General features: G+C 35.0%; 1 protein-coding gene across 7 annotated transcripts; it reads right to left on the minus strand.

Moving 5' to 3' along the window:
- Positions 1-5,025: 5,025 nt before the first annotated feature.
- Positions 5,026-24,544, minus strand: LOC148185457 (uncharacterized). 7 transcript variants are annotated; one of them, XM_088074342.1, is made up of 6 exons: positions 24,372-24,544; positions 22,183-22,521; positions 21,153-21,318; positions 6,186-8,401; positions 5,706-5,774; positions 5,026-5,337 (listed from the first exon to the last, which is right to left on the minus strand). In XM_088074342.1, exons 2-4 carry the CDS (start codon positions 22,498-22,500, stop codon positions 8,316-8,318), a joined length of 570 nt encoding a protein of 189 aa, XP_087930468.1. In that variant the 5' UTR covers positions 22,501-22,521; positions 24,372-24,544; the 3' UTR covers positions 5,026-5,337; positions 5,706-5,774; positions 6,186-8,315. The 7 variants fall into 7 exon arrangements, with proteins under 7 accessions (XP_087930468.1, XP_087930469.1, XP_087930470.1 ...); XM_088074343.1 differs by having other exon boundaries at positions 6,182-8,401; XM_088074344.1 differs by lacking the exon at positions 5,706-5,774.
- Positions 24,545-24,831: the final 287 nt, after the last annotated feature.

The raw sequence follows: 24,831 nt of genomic DNA on the forward strand, positions 1-24,831 counted from the left end.
GAGAGAGAGAGAGAGAGAGAGAGAGAGAGAGAGAGAGAGAGAGAGAGAGAGAGAGAGAGAGAGAGAGAGAGAGAGAGAGAGAGAGAGAGAGAGAGAGAGAGAGAGAGAGAGAGAGAGAGAGAGAGAGAGAGAGAGAGAGAGAGAGAGAGAGAGAGAGGTGGTCATGTGTTTTGCTTTGTAAAAAACACTTGACCACAAGTGTTTTTTTCCAACTGTCTTAAACATTGGGTTCGACTGCCAGGGTGGGGGTGTGCATATATATTTTAATTGTCATATATGTTGGGTGTATATATATATACATATATATATATATATACACACTCAACATAGTTAGTTATCTACATTGAGTTCTATTTGAAAACACATGTAGCCACAACGCCGCGAAGCGGCGTTGTGGCTACATGTGTTTTCCCTTTCAAAAAATACTTGTGGTCACAACGCTGCAGGACCACAAGTGTTTTTCCAACTGTCTTAAACATTGGGTCTGACTGCCAGGGTGGGGGTGTGCATATATATTTTAATTGTCATATATGTTGGGTGTATATATATATATATATATATATACACTCAACATAGTTAGTTATCTATATTGAGTTCTATTTGAAAACACATGTAGCCAACGCCATGGCTACATGTGTTTTCCTTTAAAAATACTTGTGGTCACAACGCTGGCCAGGACCACAAGTGTTTTTTCCAACTGTCTTAAACATTGGGTTCGACTGCCAGGGTGGGGTGTGCATATATATTTTAATTGTCATATATGTTGGGTGTATATATATATATATATATATACACACTCAACATAGTTAGTTATCTATATTGAGTTCTATTTGAGAAAACACAACGCCGCCGGGCTGCTGCCAGGCTACATGTGTTTTCCTTTGTAAAATATTAGGTCACAACGCCGCTTGCTGCCAGGACCACAAGTGTTTTTTCCAACTGTCTTAAACATTGGGTTCGACTGCCAGGGTGGGGTGTGCATATATATTTTAATTGTCATATATGTTGGGTGTATATATATATATATATATATATACACACTCAACATAGTTAGTTATCTATATTGAGTTCTATTTGAAAACACATGTAGCCAGGCTACAGCGTTTTGTATTTAAATACTTGTGGTCTGCGCCAGGACCACAAGTGTTTTTTCCAACTGTCTTAAACATTGGGTTCGACTGCCAGGGTGGGGGTGTGCATATATATTTTAATTGTCATATATTATATATATATATTATATATTATAATATATATTATAATTGTAATTTGTATGTGTATGTAGTTTTTAATTTATATATAAGTATTTTGTATATGTATATATATATATATATATTATTGTGTTGTGTGTATATTATATATTATGTATGAATTAATATTTGTATGTATATGTAGTTATCAGTAGTATGGAGTTGTTTGTGTAGTCAGTGGTGGTATGCAATTTTAATTAATTTTATATCAATATATGTATATAAGTATTTTGTATAATATGTATAAAAGTATTTTGTATAATATGTATATAAGTATTTTGTATAATATGTATAAAAGTATTTTGTATAATATGTATATAAGTATTTTGTATAATATGTATATAAGTATTTTGTATATGTATAAAAGTATTTTGTATAATATGTATAAAAGTATTTTGTATAATATGTATAAAAGTATTTTGTATAATATGTATAAAAGTATTTTGTATAATATGTATAAAAGTATTTTGTATAATATGTATAAAAGTATTTTGTATAATATGTATATAAGTATTTTGTATAATATGTATAAAAGTATTTTGTATAATATGTATATAAGTATTTTGTATAATATGTATATAAGTATTTTGTATAATATGTATATAAGTATTTTGTATAATATGTATATAAGTATTTTGTATAATATGTATATAAGTATTTTGTATAATATGTATATAAGTATTTTGTATAATATGTATATAAGTATTTTGTATAATATGTATATAAGTATTTTGTATAATATGTATATAAGTATTTTGTATAATATGTATATAAGTATTTTGTATAATATGTATATAAGTATTTTGTATAATATGTATATAAGTATTTTGTATAATATGTATATAAGTATTTTTGTATAATATGTATATAAGTATTTTGTATAATATGTATATAAGTATTTTGTATAATATGTATATAAGTATTTTGTATAATATGTATATAAGTATTTTGTATAATATGTATATAAGTATTTTGTATAATATGTATATAAGTATTTTGTATAATATGTATATAAGTATTTTGTATAATATGTATATAAGTATTTTGTATAATATGTATATAAGTATTTTGTATAATATGTATATAAGTATTTTGTATAATATGTATATAAGTATTTTGTATAATATGTATATAAGTATTTTGTATAATATGTATATAAGTATTTTGTATAATATGTATAAAAGTATTTTGTATAATATGTATAAAAGTATTTTGTATAATATGTATATAAGTATTTTGTATAATATGTATATAAGTATTTTGTATAATATGTATATAAGTATTTTGTATAATATGTATATAAGTATTTTGTATAATATGTATATAAGTATTTTGTATAATATGTATATAAGTATTTTGTATAATATGTATATAAGTATTTTGTATAATATGTATATAAGTATTTTGTATAATATGTATATAAGTATTTTGTACTCATTGTAACACAATACAACGAGTACAAACAACAACAACAACAATTAAATAACAGACCCCAGACATTGTAAAGGCTCAACATATAAAAGTTTAATGAAATATTGCAATGCACAATACAACGAGTACAAACAACAACAACAACAATTAAATAACAGACCTCAGACATTGTAAAGGCTCAACATATAAAAGTTTAATGAAATATTGCAATGCACAAATACAGCAACACAAACAACATATAGGCTACATACAAACATACATACATACAATTTGAGGCGTAAGAATGTAAGTACAGGAAGATGTGCTAACATATTGTGTCTTGCTTGAATTTTTAAGGTATTAAACTTTAAACAACACTCAGTTGGCAAATAAATTACATTTCAAAAGTTAAGTAATTTAAGCTAATTACTTTACTTTTGAAATGTAATTTATTTGCCAACTGAGTGTTGTTTAAAGTGTAAAAGCTTAAAACAAATCAAGCAAGACACAATAACTTAGCACAGCTTCACTTGCACACTCACAGTTTAGCAGAAACAATCTTGAACCTGAAAACTTTAAACAACACTCGGTTGGCAAATAAATTACATTTCAAAAGTTAAGTAATTTAAGCTAATTACTTTACTTTTGAAATGTAATTTATTTGCCAACCGAGTGTTGTTTAAAGTTTTCTGGTCGAAGATCCTTTCTGCTAAACTGTGAGTGTGCAAGTGAAGATGTGCTAACATATTGTCTCTTGCTTTTAAACTTTAAACAACACTCGGTTGGCAAATAAATTACATTTCAAAAGTTAAGCTGTAATTATTTGCCAGCTGACTATTGTTTAAAGTTCAAAAGCAAGACACAATATCTTTGCACACCTTCACTTGCACACTCACAGTTAAGCAGAAACAATCTTGAACCTGAAAACTTTAAACAACACTCAGTTGGCAAATAAATTACATTTCAAAAGTTAAGTAATTTAAGCTAATTACTTTACTTTTGAAATGTAATTTACTTGCCAACTGAGTGTTGTTTAAAGTGTAAAAGCTTAAAAAATCAAGCAAGACACAATAACTTAGCACAGCTTCACTTGCACACTCACAGTTTAGCAGCAACACAACAAATGTATATTTTTAAGTTTCACAATTCCAATATTAAACATATTCATATATAATTCTAATATTAAAAATATTTCTCTATATATAATTGTTTTATAAGCACATTTTTCATTTATATAAAAGTATATACACAATTCTAATATTATAAATACATTTTTAGATTAAGAAAGTGATCAACAATAAACGTGACACTTAACGTTTAAAGGAAATATATTAAATAAACTTTGAATTATATATTATTTAACTTCTAATTAAAGTCAGTAAGTGATAATATATATATATTTTAAGTTAAGTATAAGTTTCACAATTCTAATATTATAAACACATTTTTCTAATATTATAAATATAGTTTTAGATTAATAAATAAACGTGACATTTAACAGAAATATGTTAAAATAAACTTTGAATTACATATTATTTAACTTCTAAATTAAAGTCAGTAAGTGATCAAGAACATCTAACAGAAATATATTACATTATAACATTATAAACATATTTTTATATATAATTCTACTATTAAATATATTATTTCTATATATAATTGTATTATAAGTATATTTGTTATTTATATAAAAGTATATATACAATTCTAATTTAATTATATTTTAGATTAAGAAAGTGAAAAACAATAAACGTGACATTTAACAGAAATATGTTACATAAACTTTGAATTACATATTACTTAACTTCTAATTAAAGTCAGTAAGTGATCAAGAATAGACATATATTTTAGAATATATTTTATATTAAGAAAGTGATCAACAATAAACGAGACATTTAATGTTTAACTTTAACAGATATATGTTAAATACACTTTGAATTATATACTATTTAACTATTATTTAACTTCTAATTAAAGTCAGTAAGTGATAATATATTTTTTAAGTTTCGCAATTCTAATATTATAAACATATTCTTATATATAAAAATAATTAACTTTAACAGAAATATATTAAATAAACTTTAATATTAGCAATTCTAATAGTAAACATATTTACATATATAATTCTAATTTTAAAAATATTTTTTCTATATATAATTGTATAAGTATATTTTTCATTTATATAAAAGTATATACACAATTCTAATTATAAATATATTTTTAGATTAAAGTGATCAACAATAAACGTGACATTTAACTTTAACAGAAATATATTAAATAAACTTAAATATTAGCAATTCTAATATTATTATGCAGTTCTCACCATACATAAAAAAAATGTTCAAAATGTTAACCCATTAAATGCCAGTTTTTGTAATTACAACTTGATTTTTATTTAAAGCAATAAACAGAAGCAGAAATTCAACACACTTACAGATTTACACACAGCGCATTACATTACAAAAAAACACTATCGCTTTTTAAACAACACAAGCACAAAGTCTCTCCTCGCGAGCGGAAAAACGTGGAAACACACTCACGGTTTGACAGTCTTGTCCTCACGGCAGGAGACAGTCTTGTCCTCACGGCAAGAGACAGTCTTGTCCTCACGGCAGGAGACGTCCGCCGTGCGGAGGAAGGGAAACTGTGGTCCTCTCAGTCCGGCTCCGTAAAACCGTCACTGAAGCAAACACAAACACCAACAATCACCAAACTTGAAGCAACAAATCTCGCTTTCTTTGAGTTTTTGACACGAAAAGTAGCCAAACAAAGCTAACGCTGCTCTGCTAATCTCCATGACACTTCCTACACACTTCCGCCCCGCTACACCCACCTCGTGACTTCCGCCGACCAATCAACAATCGCTACGTATACTCCCGACATTTCCCGCCAACTTTTAAATTTTGAATAAAAACATTAACTTTACTTACTTTTAAATCTGTATCACTTAGTAAACTTTTAACTATCGTCATTTCTCTCCCCTCGTCCTCCGAAATAAACAACACGAGCACAAAGTCCTTCATCACGAGCAGAGGAGTGCACGCTCACCGTTTAGCAGAAACAGTCTTGTCCTCAACTCTGGTCCTCTCAGTCCGGCTCCGTTCAGCGTCGCCGTCGCTGAAGCAAACACAAACACAAACACGGGCTCAAACTTCACTTTAAGCACTATAAACGTGTTGTAGCATCAAAAAAAAAAATCTCACTTTCTTCGAGTGTTTTTGACACGAAAAGTAGCCAAACACAGCTAACGCCGCTCTGCTAATCTCCATGACACTTCCTACACACTTCCGCCCCGCTACACCCACCTCGTGACTTCCGCCGACCAATCAACAATCGCCACGTATACTCCCGACATTTCCCGCCAACTTTTAAATTTTGAATAAAAACATTAACTTTACTTACTTTTAAATTTGTATCACTTAGTAAACTTTTAACTATCGTCATTTCTCTCCCCTCGTCCTCCGTATTAAACAACACGAGCACAAAGTCCGAAAGCTTCAGAGGTAGAAAATGTGGTTACTCACTCACCGTTTAGCAATCTTCTCCTTCATCTTCTCCTTCATCTCCTCCTCCGCTTCAGATAGGTGGAAAAGGCCTCCTCACGGCAGGAGATCGGTCGGTTGAAACACAACGCGCGACGGTTGACACACACGTCATGGCCGCGGCAGGCAGACATGGAGGCAAAACTCACGATTCGCCTCGGTGTTCACGGAGGAAAACAAAGTCGAAGAAACGTAGTCTTCGTCGCTCTCTGGTCTTCAGTTGTCTTCACCTCGACGCTCTCTCGGACACTGTCTCTGTGTCTGTGTCTGTTTTGTCTTTACTCTTCCCGCTAACAGTCTCACCACACGTCACTTCCTCCTGACGTCACTTCCACTACATGTGACTTGACCCCTCCTACAACGTCCGTCTTAACACCTCCCCCTTACACTTGACACTTCCGCGTCACGTTTGACATAGCTCCTCCCCCGACGTAACTTTTATGTGAAAGATTTCATCATCGTTTAGCATAACGCCTTGTAAAGAAACTCCCCGGAGCCCGGGAGGGGACACGGCCCCCTCCACTCCCTTCCACCCACGGACTCAGGGATGCATCCAAGTCTGGCACCGCAAGGGGTTTGAACCGCCTACCTGCGGTTCTCGTCGGACACCCAAGACAGTCACCAAGCCACTACGCCACCAGTCTCTTCCGCGCTTCCCACGAAGCGAAAATCGATATTTAAATTTGCATGTGGCGAAGGGACTTAAAAAAAAATAAACTCATATAAAACGACGTCGTTGACATTGTTATGACATGTCCGTCACGTTTGTCTGTAAGATATCGGTTTCATTACAATTTAAGCGAAATGCTATGCCCCAAGAAAACTACTGAAATTACATCAGCGAGTAGTTGTAACAACGGGGTCTCGAACCAGCGATCTTTGGTTCCCCGCGATACACGCTCCACAGCCGCGTCACTACGCCGCTGCGCCACCAGTGTTTTGAGCGATACTGACGCTTCGGTACGTGACTAATTTCACATTTGGTGGTGGGACTTAACAAAAAAAAAAAAAAAAAATCCGATGTTGGTGGCCAACAACATCATAATTTGTCACGTGTCATAGCAAATTATTATTATTATTTTCCCTCGAGGCCAAGGAGGACTGGCGGCATGGCGGCGACCCTCCAGCAGATGGCGCCCTAGGCGACCGCACAAAAAGCCGGCCCTGTATCATAGTGTAGTAGTCAGAATAAAGATTTTCTTTTGTCAAGTGGCTTAGTTTATATGTCATAAAACTGTGTGATAATAATAGTATAGTACGTTGAAAAAAGACGTACTATACTATTGCCCTATTACTGCTCCTACAAATGGCTGAAAACGACATAGCTTGTAGAGAGGCTTCATAATATACAATGTACGGCCATGTAAGTAAGCCACCGAGCCAGCAGGCTTTCCAAAACTCTGTCTGTGTGATCGAGATTTTCTTTTGGTGGCGGAACTTGACAAAAGAAAAACTCGATTTTGATTGTAAGAACGGGGCCTCGAACCGGCAATCTCTTGATCTCCGCGGTGATCACAACGGCCGTGTCACTACGCCGCTGCGCCACCAGTGCTTTAAGCGATGTTGCAGCGTCGGCACCTCAGTGATTTCACATTTGGTGGTGGGACTTCAAAAAAAAAAAAAAAAAAAAAATTCGACGTTGTATATTATGACGCGTCTCTACAAGTTATGTCGTTTTCAGCCATTTGTAGGAGCAGTAATAGCACGTCTTTTTCCGACGTACTATACTATTATTATCACACAGTTATGACATATAAACTAAGCCACTTGACAAAAGAAAAGCTTGATTGTGACTACTACACTATGATACAGGGCCGGCTTTTTGTGCGGTCGCCTTTGGCGCCATCTGCTGGAGGGGCGCCGCCTTGCCGCTAGTCCCCCCTTGGCCTCGAGGGAAAATAACAATAAAACAATAATAAAATAATAATTTGCTATGACACGTTTTCATTTTTCTAAAATATTTTAAAAAAATCTTTTCTCAAACTGTCACTATATCAGCAAGCTTGTAACAGCACACAGACAATTTTAAATCAGGACGTAAAATGTTTCTATCTTCTGTCTTGTTTTACTCTTTTCAAAATCCTATTTATGTGTTTTTTTATATCGCCTTGTGTATTTATTTTATACATTTTGATGACGCTTTTCTGATGAGAAGATGAAGAGAGAGGAGAATAATGTGAAGAAGAAAGACGAAAAGAAAAGCTGAAAATGATGAAGACAGACAAAAAGCAGACAAAGGAGGAGGAGTCCAACAGACTGAGCTACTGCCATCCCCTAAAATATAAATATATATATACAGTATAATATGAAATAACAGGTTTGATTGAGAGAAAAGTTTACCATAAATTCACTCCTTTACCGTGACCGTCATTACACCTCTGTCTCAGACTTTCCTTAAATTCTCTGCCCACACTGTTCCTCAGCAGCAGGGTTGACAGTGCTACACGCTCACATACAGGTGTCTGTCTGCTTCTTACCACTGCACCACTCCACTTTGTATGCTATAACGCGCTTCTACGAGTTATTCTAAGTGGTTTTCAGCCATTTTTAAGAGGTGTCAAATTTTGACTTTTTTCGCCATACTATAGTATTGCCTTTTTTTCGCCATTTTTGGGACATGCTAAATTATGACGTTTTTGGCCTTTTTTGACCATTATTTCCACTTTGTATGCTATAACGCTTCACTGAGCTATTCTAAGTGGTTTTCAGCCATTTTTAGGAGGGGTCAAATTTTGATATTTTTCGCCATACTATAGTATTGCCTTTTTTTCGCCATTTTTTGGACATGCTAATTTATGATGTTTTTGGCCTTTTTTGACCTTTATTTCCACTTTGTATGCTATAACGCGCTTCTACGAGCTATTCTAAGTGGTTTTCAGCCATTTTTAAGAGGTGTCAAATTTTGACTTTTTTCGCCATACTATACTATTGCCTTTTTTTCGCCATTTTTTGGACATGCTAATTTATGATGTTTTTGGCCTTTTTTGACCTTTATTTCCACTTTGTATGCTATAACGCGCTTCTACGAGCTATTCTAAGTGGTTTTCAGCCATTTTTAGGAGGGGTCAAATTTTGATATTTTTCGCCATACTACACTATTGCCTTGATTGCCATTTTTTGAACATGCTAATATATGACGTTTTTGGTCTTTTTTGGCCATTATTTCCACTTTGTATGCTATAACGCGCTTCTACGAGCTATTCTAAGTGGTTTTCAGCCATTTTTAGGAGGGGTCCAATTTTGACATTTTTCGCCATACTATAGTATTGCCTTTTTTCGCCATTTTTGGACATGCTAATTTATGATGTTTTTGGCCTTTTTTGACCTTTATTTCCACTTTGTATGCTATAACGCCGCTTCTGAGCTATTCTAAGTGGTTTTCAGCCATTTTTAAGAGGTGTCAAATTTTGACTTTTTTCGCCATACTATACTATTGCCTTTTTTTCGCCATTTTTTGGACATGCTAATTTATGATGTTTTTGGCCTTTTTTGACCTTTATTTCCACTTTGTATGCTATAACGCGCTTCTACGAGCTATTCTAAGTCGTTTTCAGCCATTTTTAGGAGGGGTCAAATTTTGATATTTTTCGACATACTATACTATTGCCTTGATTGCCATTTTTTGAACATGCTAATATATGACGTTTTTGGTCTTTTTTGGCCATTATTTCCACTTTGTATGCTATAACGCGCTTCTACGAGCTATTCTAAGTGGTTTTCAGCCATTTTAAGGAGGGGTCAAATTTTGACTTTTTTCGACATACTATAGTATTGCCTTTTTTTCGCCATTTTTGGGACATGCTAAATTATGACGTTTTTGGCCTTTTTTGACCATTATTTCCACTTTGTATGCTATAACGCGCTTCTACGAGCTATTCTAAGTGGTTTTCAGCCATTTTTAGGAGGGGTCAAATTTTGATATTTTTCGCCATACTATAGTATTGCCTTTTTTTCGCCATTTTTTGGACATGCTAATTTATGATGTTTTTGGCCTTTTTTGACCTTTATTTCCACTTTGTATGCTATAACGCCGCTTCTCTGAGCTATTCTAAGTGGTTTTCAGCCATTTTTAAGAGGTGTCAAATTTTGACTTTTTTCGCCATACTATACTATTGCCTTTTTTTCGCCATTTTTTGGACATGCTAATTTATGATGTTTTTGGCCTTTTTTGACCTTTATTTCCACTTTGTATGCTATAACGCGCTTCTACGAGCTATTCTAAGTGGTTTTCAGCCATTTTTAGGAGGGGTCAAATTTTGATAATTTTCGCCATACTATACTATTGCCTTTTTTTCGCCATTTTTTGGACATGCTAATTTATGATGTTTTTGGCCTTTTTTGACCTTTATTTCCACTTTGTATGCTATAACGCGCTTCTACGAGCTATTCTAAGTGGTTTTCAGCCATTTTTAGGAGGGGTCAAATTTTGATATTTTTCGCCATACTATACTATTGCCTTGATTGCCATTTTTTGAACATGCTAATATATGACGTTTTTGGTCTTTTTTGGCCATTATTTCCACTTTGTATGCTATAACGCGCTTCTACGAGCTATTCTAAGTGGTTTTCAGCCATTTTAAGGAGGGGTCAAATTTTGACTTTTTTCGACATACTATAGTATTGCCTTTTTTTCGCCATTTTTGGGACATGCTAAATTATGACGTTTTGGCCTTTTTGGCCATTATTTCCACTTTGTATGCTATAACGTGCTTCTAGGAGCTATTCTAAGTGGTTTTCAGCCATTTTTAAGAGGTGTCAAATTTTGACTTTTTTCGCCATACTATAGTATTGCCTTTTTTTGGCCATTTTTTGGACATGCTAATTTATGATGTTTTTGGCCTTTTTTGACCTTTATTTCCACTTTGTATGCTATAACGCCGCTTCTCTGAGCTATTCTAAGTGGTTTTCAGCCATTTTAGGAGGGGTCAAATTTTGATATTTTTCGCCATACTATAGTATTGCCTTTTTTTCGCCATTTTTTGGACATGCTAATTTATGATGTTTTTGGCCTTTTTTGACCTTTATTTCCACTTTGTATGCTATAACGCGCTTCTACGAGCTATTCTAAGTGGTTTTCAGCCATTTTTAAGAGGTGTCAAATTTTGACTTTTTTCACCATACTATACTATTGCCTTTTTTTCGCCATTTTTTGGACATGCTAATTTATGATGTTTTTGGCCTTTTTTGACCTTTATTTCCACTTTGTATGCTATAACGCGCTTCTCAAGCTATTCTAAGTGGTTTTCAGCCATTTTTAGGAGGGTCAAATTTTGACTTTTTTCGCCATACTATACTATTGCCTTGATTGCCATTTTTGAACATGCTAATATATGACGTTTTTGGTCTTTTTTTGGCCATTATTTCCACTTTGTATGCTATATAACGCCGCTTCTACAAGCTATTCTAAGTGGTTTTCAGCCATTTTTAGGAGGGTCAAATTTTGACTTTTTCAACATACTATAGTATTGTCTTTGTCGCCATTTTTGGGACATGCTAAATTATCAGGTTTTTGGCCTTTTTGGACTTTATTTTCACTTTTTATGCTATTACGCCGTCTCTACGAGCTATTCTATATCATTTTAGCCATTTTCAGGAGCGGTCAAATTTTGAATTTTTTGCCATACTATACTATTGCCTTTTTTTCGCCATTTTTGGACATGCTAATTTATGATGTTTTTGGCCTTTTTGACCTTTATTTCCACTTTGTATGCTATAACGCCGCTTCTACAAGCTATTCTAAGGGTTTTCAACCATTTTTAGGAAGCGGTCAAATTTTGACTTTTTCGCCATACTATACTATTGCCTTGATTGCCATTTTTTGAACATGCTAATATATGACGTTTTGGTCTTTTTGGCCATTATTTCCACTTTGTATGCTATAACGCCGCTTCTCTGAGCTATTCTAAGTGGTTTTCAGCCATTTTAGGAGGGGTCAAATTTTGACTTTTTCGACATACTATAGTATTGCCTTTTTTCGCCATTTTTGGGACATGCTAAATTATGACGTTTTGGCCTTTTTTGACCATTATTTCCACTTTGTATGCTATAACGCCGCTTCTACGAGCTATTCTAAGTGGTTTTCAGCCATTTTAGGAGGGGTCAAATTTTGACTTTTTCGCCATACTATAGTATTGCCTTTGTCGCCATTTTTGGGACATGCTAAATTATCAGGTTTTTGGCCTTTTTTGGACTTTATTTTCACTTTTTATGCTATTACGCGTCTCTACGAGCTATTCTATATCATTTTTAGCCATTTTCAGGAGCGGTCAAATTTTGAATTTTTTTCGACATACTATAGTATTGCCTTTTTTTCGCCATTTTTGGGACATGCTAAATTATGACGTTTTTGGCCTTTTTTGACCATTATTTCCACTTTGTATGCTATAACGCGCTTCTACGAGCTATTCTAAGTGGTTTTCAGCCATTTTTAGGAGGGGTCAAATTTTGATATTTTTCGCCATACTATAGTATTGCCTTTTTTGCGCCATTTTTGGACATGCTAATTTATGATGTTTTGGCCTTTTTGACCTTTATTTCCACTTTGTATGCTATAACGCCGCTTCTCTGAGCTATTCTAAGTGGTTTTCAGCCATTTTAGGAGGGTCAAATTTTGACTTTTTCGACATACTATAGTATTGCCTTTTTTCGCCATTTTTGGGACATGCTAAATTATGACGTTTTGGCCTTTTTTGACCATTATTTCCACTTTGTATGCTATAACGCCGCTTCTCTGAGCTATTCTAAGTGGTTTTCAGCCATTTTTAGGAGGGGTCAAATTTTGACTTTTTTCGCCATACTATAGTATTGCCTTTGTCGCCATTTTTGGGACATGCTAAATTATCAGGTTTTTGGCCTTTTTTGGACTTTATTTTCACTTTGTATGCTATAACGCGCTTCTACAAGCTATTCTAAGGGGTTTTCAACCATTTTTAGGAGCGGTCAAATTTTGACTTTTTTCGCCATACTATACTATTGCCTTGATTGCCATTTTTTGAACATGCTAATATATGACGTTTTTGGTCTTTTTTGGCCATTATTTCCACTTTGTATGCTATAACGCGCTTCTACGAGCTATTCTAAGTGGTTTTCAGCCATTTTTAGGAGGGTCAAATTTTGACTTTTTCGACATACTATAGTATTGCCTTTTTTCGCCATTTTTGGGACATGCTAAATTATGACGTTTTGGCCTTTTTTGACCATTATTTCCACTTTGTATGCTATAACGCCGCTTTCTGAGCTATTCTAAGTGGTTTTCAGCCATTTTTAGGAGGGGTCAAATTTTGATATTTTTCGCCATACTATAGTATTGCCTTTTTTTCGCCATTTTTTGGACATGCTAAATTATGACGTTTTTGGCCTTTTTTGACCTTTATTTCCACTTTGTATGCTATAACGCCGCTTCTCACGAAAGCTATTCTAAGTGGTTTTCAGCCATTTTAAGGAGGGTCAAATTTTGACTTTTTCGACATACTACAGTATTGCCTTTTTTTCGCCATTTTTGGGACATGCTAAATTATGACGTTTTTGGCCTTTTTTGACCATTATTTCCACTTTGTATGCTATAACGCGCTTCTACGAGCTATTCTAAGTGGTTTTCAGCCATTTTTAGGAGGGGTCAAATTTTGACTTTTTTCGCCATACTATAGTATTGCCTTTGTCGCCATTTTTGGGACATGCTAAATTATCAGGTTTTTGGCCTTTTTTGGACTTTATTTTCACTTTTTATGCTATTACGCCGTCTCTACAAGCTATTCTATATCATTTTTAGCCATTTTCAGGAGCGGTCAAATTTTGAATTTTTTGCCATACTATACTATTGCCTTTTTTCGCCATTTTTTGGACATGCTAATTTATGATGTTTTTGGCCTTTTTTGACCTTTATTTCCACTTTGTATGCTATAACACGCTTCTACAAGCTATTCTAAGGGGTTTTCAACCATTTTTAGGAGGGGTCAAATTTTGACTTTTTTCGCCATACTATACTATTGCCTTGATTGCCATTTCTTGAACATGCTAATATATGACGTTTTGGCCTTTTTTTGGCCATTATTTCCACTTTGTATGCTATAACGCCGCTTCTACGAGCTATTCTAAGTGGTTTTCAGCCATTTTAAGGAGGGGTCAAATTTTGACTTTTTTCGACATACTATAGTATTGCCTTTTTTTCGCCATTTTTGGGACATGCTAAATTATGACGTTTTTGGCCTTTTTTGACCATTATTTCCACTTTGTATGCTATAACGCGCTTCTACAAGCTATTCTAAGGGGTTTTCAACCATTTTAGGAGGGTCAAATTTTGATATTTTTCGCCATACTACACTATTGCCTTTTTTCGCCATTTTTGGACATGCTAATTTATGATGTTTTTGGCCTTTTTTGACCTTTTATTTCCACTTTGTATGCTATAACACGCTTCTACAAGCTATTCTAAGGGTTTTCAACCATTTTTAGGAGCGGTCAAATTTTGACTTTTTTCGCCATACTATACTATTGCCTTGATTGCCATTTTTTGAACATGCTAATATATGACGTTTTTGGTCTTTTTTGGCCATTATTTCCACTTTGTATGCTATAACGCGCTTCTACGAGCTATTCTAAGTGGTTTTCAGCCATTTTTAGGAGGGGTCAAATTTTGACTTTTTTCGCCATACTATAGTATTGCCTTTGTCGCCATTTTTGGGACATGCTAAATTATCAGGTTTTTGGCCTTTTTTGGACTTTATTTTCACTTTGTATGCTATAACGCGCTTCTACAAGCTATTCTAAGGGGTTTTCAACCATTTTTAGGAGCGGTCAAATTTTGACTTTTTTCGCCATACTATACTATTGCCTTGATTGCCATTTTTTGAACATGCTAATATATGACGTTTTTGGTCTTTTTTGGCCATTATTTCCACTTTGTATGCTATAACGCGCTTCTACGAGCTATTCTAAGTGGTTTTCAGCCATTTTTAGGAGGGGTCAAATTTTGACTTTTTTCGACATACTATAGTATTGCCTTTTTTTCGCCATTTTTGGGACATGCTAAATTATGACGTTTTTGGCCTTTTTTGACCATTATTTCCACTTTGTATGCTATAACGCCGCTTCTCTGAGCTATTCTAAGTGGTTTTCAGCCATTTTTAGGAGGGTCAAATTTTGAGATTTTTGCCATAGTATAGTATGCGATTTTTGGCCATTTTTTGGACATGCTAAATTATGACGTTTTTGGCCTTTTTTGACCATTATTTCCACTTTGTATGCTATAACGCGCTTCTACGAGCTATTCTAAGTGGTTTTCAGCCATTTTAAGGAGGGGTCAAATTTTGACTTTTTTCGACATACTACAGTATTGCCTTTTTTTCGCCATTTTTGGGACATGCTAAATTATGACGTTTTTGGCCTTTTTTGACCATTATTTCCACTTTGTATGCTATAACGCCGCTTCTGAGCTATTCTAAGTGGTTTTCAGCCATTTTAGGAGGGTCAAATTTTGACTTTTTTCGCCATACTATAGTATTGCCTTTGTCGCCATTTTTGGGACATGCTAAATTATCAGGTTTTTGGCCTTTTTTGGACTTTATTTTCACTTTTTATGCTATTACGCGTCTCTACAAGCTATTCTATATCATTTTTAGCCATTTTCAGGAGCGGTCAAATTTTGAATTTTTTTGCCATACTATACTATTGCCTTTTTTTCGCCATTTTTTGGACATGCTAATTTATGATGTTTTTGGCCTTTTTTGACCTTTATTTCCACTTTGTATGCTATAACACGCTTCTACAAGCTATTCTAAGGGGTTTTCAACCATTTTTAGGAGGGGTCAAATTTTGACTTTTTTCGCCATACTATACTATTGCCTTGATTGCCATTTTTTGAACATGCTAATATATGACGTTTTTGGCCTTTTTTGGCCATTATTTCCACTTTGTATGCTATAACGCGCTTCTACGAGCTATTCTAAGTGGTTTTCAGCCATTTTAAGGAGGGGTCAAATTTTGACTTTTTTCGACATACTATAGTATTGCCTTTTTTTCGCCATTTTTGGGACATGCTAAATTATGACGTTTTGGCCTTTTTGACCATTATTTCCACTTTGTATGCTATAACGCGCTTTCTACGAGCTATTCTAAGTGGTTTTCAGCCATTTTAGGAGGGTCAAATTTTGATATTTTTCGCCATACTACACTATTGCCTTTTTTCGCCATTTTTGGACATGCTAATTTATGATGTTTTTTGCCTTTTTTGACCTTTATTTCCACTTTGTATGCTATAACGCGCTTCTACAAGCTATTCTAAGTGGTTTTCAGCCATTTTTAGGAGCGGTCAAATTTTGACTTTTTTCGCCATACTATACTATTGCCTTGATTGCCATTTTTTGAACATGCTAATATATGACATTTTTGGTCTTTTTTGGCCATTATTTCCACTTTGTATGCTATAACGCCGCTTCTACGAGCTATTCTAAGTGGTTTTCAGCCATTTTTAGGAGGGGTCAAATTTTGACTTTTTTCGACATACTATAGTATTGCCTTTTTTTCGCCATTTTTGGGACATGCTAAATTATGACGTTTTTGGCCTTTTTTGACCTTTATTTCCACTTTGTATGCTATAACGCCGCTTCTGAGCTATTCTAAGTGGTTTTCAGCCATTTTAGGAGGGTCAAATTTTGACTTTTTTCGACATACTATAGTATTGCCTTTTTTTCGCCATTTTTGGGACATGCTAAATTATGACGTTTTTGGCCTTTTTTGACCATTATTTCCACTTTGTATGCTATAACGCGCTTCTACAAGCTATTCTAAGTGGTTTTCAACCATTTTAGGAGGGTCAAATTTTGATATTTTTCGCCATACTATAGTATTGCCTTTTTTCGCCATTTTTGAACATGCTAAATTATGACGTTTTCTGGCCTTTTTTGACCATTATTTCCACTTTGTATGCTATAACGCTTCTCACGAGCTATTCTAAGTGGTTTTCAGCCATTTTAAGGAGGGTCAAATTTTGACTTTTTTCGACATACTACAGTATTGCCTTTTTTTCGCCATTTTTGGGACATGCTAAATTATGACGTTTTGGCCTTTTTGACCATTATTTCCACTTTGTATGCTATAACGCGCTTCTACGAGCTATTCTAAGTGGTTTTCAGCCATTTTTAGGAGGGGTCAAATTTTGACTTTTTTCGCCATACTATAGTATTGCCTTTGTCGCCATTTTTGGGACATGCTAAATTATCAGGTTTTTGGCCTTTTTTGGACTTTATTTTCACTTTTTATGCTATTACGCGTCTCTACAAGCTATTCTATATCATTTTTAGCCATTTTCAGGAGCGGTCAAATTTTGAATTTTTTTGCCATACTATACTATTGCCTTTTTTTCGCCATTTTTTGGACATGCTAATTTATGATGTTTTTGGCCTTTTTTGACCTTTATTTCCACTTTGTATGCTATAACGCGCTTCTACAAGCTATTCTAAGTGGTTTTCAGCCATTTTTAGGAGGGGTCAAATTTTGACTTTTTTCGCCATACTATACTATTGCCTTGATTGCCATTTTTTGAACATGCTAATATATGACGTTTTTGGCCTTTTTTGGCCATTATTTCCACTTTGTATGCTATAACGCCGCTTCTCTGAGCTATTCTAAGTGGTTTTCAGCCATTTTAAGGAGGGGTCAAATTTTGACTTTTTCGACATACTATAGTATTGCCTTTTTTTCGCCATTTTTGGGACATGCTAAATTATGACGTTTTTGGCCTTTTTTGACCATTATTTCCACTTTGTATGCTATAACGCGCTTCTACGAGCTATTCTAAGTGGTTTTCAGCCATTTTTAGGAGGGGTCAAATTTTGATATTTTTCGCCATACTATACTATTGCCTTTTTTTCGCCATTTTTTGGACATGCTAATTTATGATGTTTTTGGCCTTTTTTGACCTTTATTTCCACTTTGTATGCTATAACGCGCTTCTACAAGCTATTCTAAGGGGTTTTCAACCATTTTTAGGAGCGGTCAAATTTTGACTTTTTTCGCCATACTATACTATTGCCTTGATTGCCATTTTTTGAACATGCTAATATATGACGTTTTTGGTCTTTTTTGGCCATTATTTCCACTTTGTATGCTATAACGCGCTTCTACGAGCTATTCTAAGTGGTTTTCAGCCATTTTTAGGAGGGGTCAAATTTTGACTTTTTTCGACATACTATAGTATTGCCTTTTTTTCGCCATTTTTGGGACATGCTAAATTATGACGTTTTTGGCCTTTTTTGACCATTATTTCCACTTTGTTTGCTATAACGCGCTTCTCTGAGCTATTCTAAGTGGTTTTCAGCCATTTTAGGAGGGTCAAATTTTGACTTTTTTCGCCATACTATAGTATTGCCTTTGTCGCCATTTTTGGGACATGCTAAATTATCAGGTTTTTGGCCTTTTTTGGACTTTATTTTCACTTTTTATGCTATTACGCGTCTCTACAAGCTATTCTATATCATTTTTAGCCATTTTCAGGAGCGGTCAAATTTTGAATTTTTTTGCCATACTATACTATTGCCTTTTTTTCGCCATTTTTTGGACATGCTAATTTATGATGTTTTTGGCCTTTTTTGACCTTTATTTCCACTTTGTATGCTATAACGCGCTTCTACAAGCTATTCTAAGGGGTTTTCAACCATTTTTAGGAGCGGTCAAATTTTGACTTTTTTCGCCATACTATACTATTGCCTTGATTGCCATTTTTTGAACATGCTAATATATGACGTTTTTGGTCTTTTTTGGCCATTATTTCCACTTTGTATGCTATAACGCGCTTCTACGAGCTATTCTAAGTGGTTTTCAGCCATTTTAAGGAGGGGTCAAATTTTGACTTTTTTCGACATACTATAGTATTGCCTTTTTTTCGCCATTTTTGGGACATGCTAAATTATGACGTTTTGACCTTTTTTGACCATTATTTCCACTTTGTATGCTATAACGCCGCTTCTCTGAGCTATTCTAAGTCGCTTTTCAGCCATTTTTAGGAGGGGTCAAATTTTGATATTTTTCGCCATACTATTCTATTGCCTTTTTTTCTCCCTTTTTTTGACATGCTAATTTATGATGTTTTGGCCTTTTGACCTTTATTTCCACTTTGTATGCTATAACGCGCTTCTACAAGCTATTCTAAGGGGTTTTCAACCATTTTTAGGAGCGGTCAAATTTTGACTTTTTTCGCCATACTATACTATTGCCTTGATTGCCATTTTTTGAACATGCTAATATATGACATTTTTGGTCTTTTTTGGCCATTATTTCCACTTTGTATGCTATAACGCACTTCTACGAGCTATTCTAAGTGGTTTTCAGCCATTTTAGGAGGGGTCAAATTTTGACTTTTTCGACATACTATAGTATTGCCTTTTTTCGCCATTTTTGGGACATGCTAAATTATGACGTTTTGGCCTTTTTGACCATTATTTCCACTTTGTATGCTATAACGCAGCTTCTCTGAGCTATTCTAAGTGGTTTTCAGCCATTTTTAGGAGGGTCAAATTTTGACTTTTTTCGACATACTATAGTATTGCCTTTGTCGCCATTTTTGGGACATGCTAAATTATCAGGTTTTTGGCCTTTTTTGGACTTTATTTTCACTTTTTATGCTATTACGCGTCTCTACAAGCTATTCTATATCATTTTAGCCATTTTCAGGAGCGGTCAAATTTTGAATTTTTTGCCATACTATACTATTGCCTTTTTTTCGCCATTTTTTGGACATGCTAATTTATGATGTTTTTGGCCTTTTTTGACCTTTATTTCCACTTTGTATGCTATAACACGCTTCTACAAGCTATTCTAAGGGGTTTTCAACCATTTTTAGGAGCGGTCAAATTTTGACTTTTTTCGCCATACTATACTATTGCCTTGATTGCCATTTTTTGAACATGCTAAATTATGACGTTTTCTGGCCTTTTTTGACCATTATTTCCACTTTGTATGCTATAACGCGCTTCTACGAGCTATTCTAAGTGGTTTTCAGCCATTTTTAGGAGGGGTCAAATTTTGACTTTTTCGACATACTATAGTATTGCCTTTTTTCGCCATTTTTGGGACATGCTAAATTATGACGTTTTGGCCTTTTTGACCATTATTTCCACTTTGTATGCTATAACGCGCTTCTACAAGCTATTCTAAGTGGTTTTCAGCCATTTTTAGGAGGGGTCAAATTTTGATATTTTTCGCCATACTATACTATTGCCTTTTTTTCGCCATTTTTTGGACATGCTAATTTATGATGTTTTTGGCCTTTTTTGACCTTTATTTCCACTTTGTATGCTATAACGCGCTTCTACAAGCTATTCTAAGGGGTTTTCAACCATTTTTAGGAGCGGTCAAATTTTGACTTTTTTCGCCATACTATACTATTGCCTTGATTGCCATTTTTTGAACATGCTAATATATGACGTTTTTGGTCTTTTTTTAACTTTATTTCCACTTTGTATGCTATAACGCACTTCTACGAGCTATTCTAAGTGGTTTTCAGCCATTTTAAGGAGGGGTCAAATTTTGACTTTTTTCGACATACTATAGTATTGCCTTTTTTTCGCCATTTTTGGGACATGCTAAATTATGACGTTTTTGACCTTTTTTGACCATTATTTCCACTTTGTATGCTATAACGCGCTTCTACGAGCTATTCTAAGTCGTTTTCAGCCATTTTTAGGAGGGGTCAAATTTTGATATTTTTCGCCATACTATACTATTGCCTTTTTTTCGCCATTTTTTGGACATGCTAATTTATGATGTTTTTGGCCTTTTTTGACCATTATTTCCACTTTGTATGCTATAACGCGCTTCTACGAGCTATTCTAAGTGGTTTTCAGCCATTTTTAGGAGGGGTCAAATTTTGACTTTTTTCGCCATACTATACTACGCTGTTCCTCAGCAGCAGGGTTGACAGTGCTACACGCTCACATACAGGTGTCTGTCTGCTTCTTACCACTGCTTCCACTCGGCTCGAGTAGATTTCCGCCTGGCTCAGCTGGATATACCTCTGCTTGGCGTGGCAAGCTGCCGGCAGGCCTCCGTAGATGAAGCCTGCGAGTCCAGCCACTAAACCGCTCTTTATGATGTTGGTCAGCTCCTCTGGGTACCTCTGCGTCACGCTGCCAGGAGACAAGACTCAACTCAGTGCCCTTTTATTTCTCGATTTTAACACACAATTTAAACTGCACCACCTAAAGAGGTAACTACTGAAATTGAACCTGAAAACTACTAATTTGTTCAAAGTTTAAATACGTAAAGCAGTCGTAAAGCAGACACGCTGTAGTTAGCATGTGGTTCTGAACAAGTATATTAAAGCCGTAGTTGGTAACTATTACTAAAAATAATTTTTCTTTTGTTGTATTTGCTCAAAATGTCACTATATCCACATAACATTAAATGAGAACAATGATCAGTGAAAAAATATACTCTATTGCCTTGTTGTGATTCTAATGACATTACTGCATATTAACAAAAACAAGGCAGCTTCATTTAAAACAACTAATAAAGGTCTTGTTCTTGTTCTTTTCTCTAACCCTGTTTATTTACTGCTGCACACAGTCTGTGCATCCCAGCCTTTCTTCAATGCCTCTCTTCACGTAACAACGACTAAAAAGGTGAGTCTAGAACTAAGTTCTTTCTCTCTGATTATAAAAAGTTAAACACCCTCTGCTAACAACTGTTGTTATTACCAATGTATCTGCTTGTTATTTCTTGATTAGACAAAAACTAGTGAATACTGCCAAAAAAACACCTTATAATGGGTTTTTTGATTGTTGGCTGGACAAAACAAGCAAATACAGTTACATTTATTTTCACAAAGACTTAAGGTGAAAATGATGTTTCAGCTCCAGATTTGGCAGCGACGTTACGTCAACAACAAACTAAACTAATGCAGAAAGCTATTGTTTTCTAACAGTGTGAAACACATTAGAATTTCTAAAGAGGTGAAGGTGATAAAATGAGTGCATGAGGAACAACAATACCAACTCTAAGTCAAAGAGGTCCTTGATGCGGTCCCATCCTGTGTCTGGGAATTCTGGCCTGCCGATGGTCTTTGGCAAGGTGCTGGGAGAGGGGATGGGTGCAGGAGCAGGACCGGTGGAGGAGGAGGAGGAGGAGGAGGAGGAGGACGAGGGCATCTGTGCAGGCTGGGCAGCAGCCACATCAGCTGCGTGGACCCTGGGGAGCAGGGCGCTCTGGATGAGGCCCTGCAGTAGGCCGGTGCTCGGCGTGCCCCGAGGGGCCGAATCTGCCTGTCGTCTCTGCAGGGCGAAGCTCGTTCTGGGCCGCTCTGGATGCATCACGCTTCAGCTGGCATTGGTCTGCGGAGGAGAGGCAGAAACACATGGCCATGGGTTGGGATGTTGCACTCTCTGCCTCAACTTTAAGCTCCATCCTCAAAATAAACAGCCTTAAGGCAAATGAAATCCTGGCAGGGCTGCACAGGCCGCTCAGCTCAGCAGCTGTTAAATGGTGCAGTCCTATCAAAACACACTGGGCACACAAGCACACTTACTGGGGAGAAATTTCTCTATTAACTACAGAATGTGTCATTGATGTTTCAACGCGCTGCTGGGAGTCAGGTCCTCTGAGCAGGGTGTGCTGGCTGGTCCAGACTCCAAAATAACATCCAGTTATCATCGCATCTGAAAATGTCGTCTTAAGAATCGGGGAATGTCCGATATCAGACTGATAATCTCTGTCTTCTGTCGTAAGAAATTATTTTAAAACCATTGGCAGGATTTCATGTTAAGAAAAAAACATGAATGCCTAATCAATGTGTGCAGAAATACGCTGTTACAAGTAAATCTGTAAAATCTGACCACAGTAAAAGTACAAAACTATACTTAAATGACTAAAAGTTAAAGTATTCATTATGCAGAATGACCCATATCAGATTAATATGTCTTTACTTATTGGGTTATAATATTTGATGCATTGGTGTGTTCATTACGGTTACCTTCTTAAAACATGGAGTGATATCACATTTCTTATGCTGCACTCAGATGCTCAGATATTCACCAATATTTAAACCTTTGAAAAATGAGAAAATTAGTCTGATTCCTTTCAAAAACATGGGAAAATGGATATGATCAACTTTGCATTAAAGGTTTCAAAAATTGCAGCAATGAGTAGATTTAAAGAACTATTTTTAAAAAGCTAGAGAAACTTTTTAGGGAAAACAAAATAACGTAGGGGAAAACTCATAATTTCATTATTCAAAATTAAGTTTCAAAATTATTTATCTTCTGCACTTTTTTCAGGTGTTTTTTTCTCTTTTAATTTTTTTAACCTATTTTTTAAACTCATTTTTCAAGGATTTTCTTTTTTTTTACAAATTTCATGCTATTTTTGGGTCATTTCTTCTTCCGTTGCTCATTGCCTTCTTACCGATTTGCTCATGTTTAAAATGGTTAATGTTGCAGCTGGTAAAGGTGGGGGTCATTGTAAATACTTTTTTTTGTTTGTTTCACTGCTGGGTAGATCAACCTATAACATAATTTATTAGCTGATTATATTTTCATTCATCATCAACTAAAACTCATATAATTGGATAAGAGTAAAAAGTGCTTTATTTCCCTCTGAAATGTGGAGTAGAATTATAAAATTACATAAAATTGAAATACAGAAAGCTCACCAGTGTACAATGAATGTATAAATACCACACTTTATTCCATATATTTAATTATATTTAACATATCCTGAAATGTACCAAAAATAAGTTCAAACACCCTTGACAATTAAATCAATTTAGGTCCATGTCAGACACCCTTGCTACTCACAGCTTCACTTATGCAAATCATTGTTTGCTTTTCTTACATAAAAATAACACATTTGAAACGTTTTAATTAACAAACATTATGCACAGTGTCTCCTCGCTTGCTGTGGCAAAGCTGTCAGGTCACACCGTGCAGACTGCAGTCTACTGGCTACTGCTAACTCGGCTAATATCTCGCCGTAGTTATTCGGTGAAATAAAGTAAGTAATACATCTTCTGCTTGACCTTATAATGACACGTGGGAATTAAAATAAAGGGTTGAACGCAAACTGCGTGTTTATATGAAAACATTCATAGGAAATACACTGTCTGTCCGATAATGGGAGCCTTAGCACACGCACTTAGCATGCTATTAGCTTCTAGCATATAAAACATTTCTTTAAATGAACTCACCAACAGGCGAGGCTGAATTCCTAAACAGTCAAAAGAGCCGCAACACAATTTGACGCACATTGACGCTAAATACTCAACATATTTCTGTTTCAGTAACTGTCCTCGTAAGAGTTTGTTTCTCAGCGACGATGAACTTTGACATCGGCCAGTTTACAGCGACGCAAGCGGACATGACGACAGAGCCACCCTGCGGTGGGAGGACTGAACAGCACGCTGCATCCGCACTAAGCTGCAAATACTGCACAGTTTACAGAAAAAATATTTTGGGTGTCTTCAGTTGAGAAATCATTATGATAACAATTTTTTAAAAAACTGGGCAGAGGACTAAATTTGATCGGGATACTCTCTGATGCATATAAGGGAAATAAAAAGTGATTTGGAGGATTTACTACAAAAAAGGTCTTTCCACAGCGTACATTAAATCCCGGTGGGAAAAAAGCCTATCAAGCACTTCATGCAA

The sequence above is a fragment of the Plectropomus leopardus genome, chromosome 24, assembly GCF_026936395.1.
Source record: "Plectropomus leopardus strain MGB_pleo_1.0 chromosome 24, ASM2693639v1, whole genome shotgun sequence".
In the NCBI taxonomy this organism is placed as follows: domain Eukaryota; kingdom Metazoa; phylum Chordata; class Actinopteri; order Perciformes; family Serranidae; genus Plectropomus; species Plectropomus leopardus.

Coding starts and splice junctions, on each gene's coding strand:
- LOC148185457 (XM_088074344.1), bottom strand. CDS start 22,500: ATGCATCCAGAGCGGCCCAGAACGAGCTTCGCCCTGCAGAGACGACAG. Junction 21,319..22,182: donor ACCTCTTTGACTTAGAGTTG/GTATTGTTGTTC, acceptor GTCTCCTGGCAG/CGTGACGCAGAGGTACCCAG. Junction 8,402..21,152: donor CGAGCCGAGTGGAAGCAGTG/GTAAGAAGCAGA, acceptor CATCATTTTCAG/CTTTTCTTTTCGTCTTTCTT.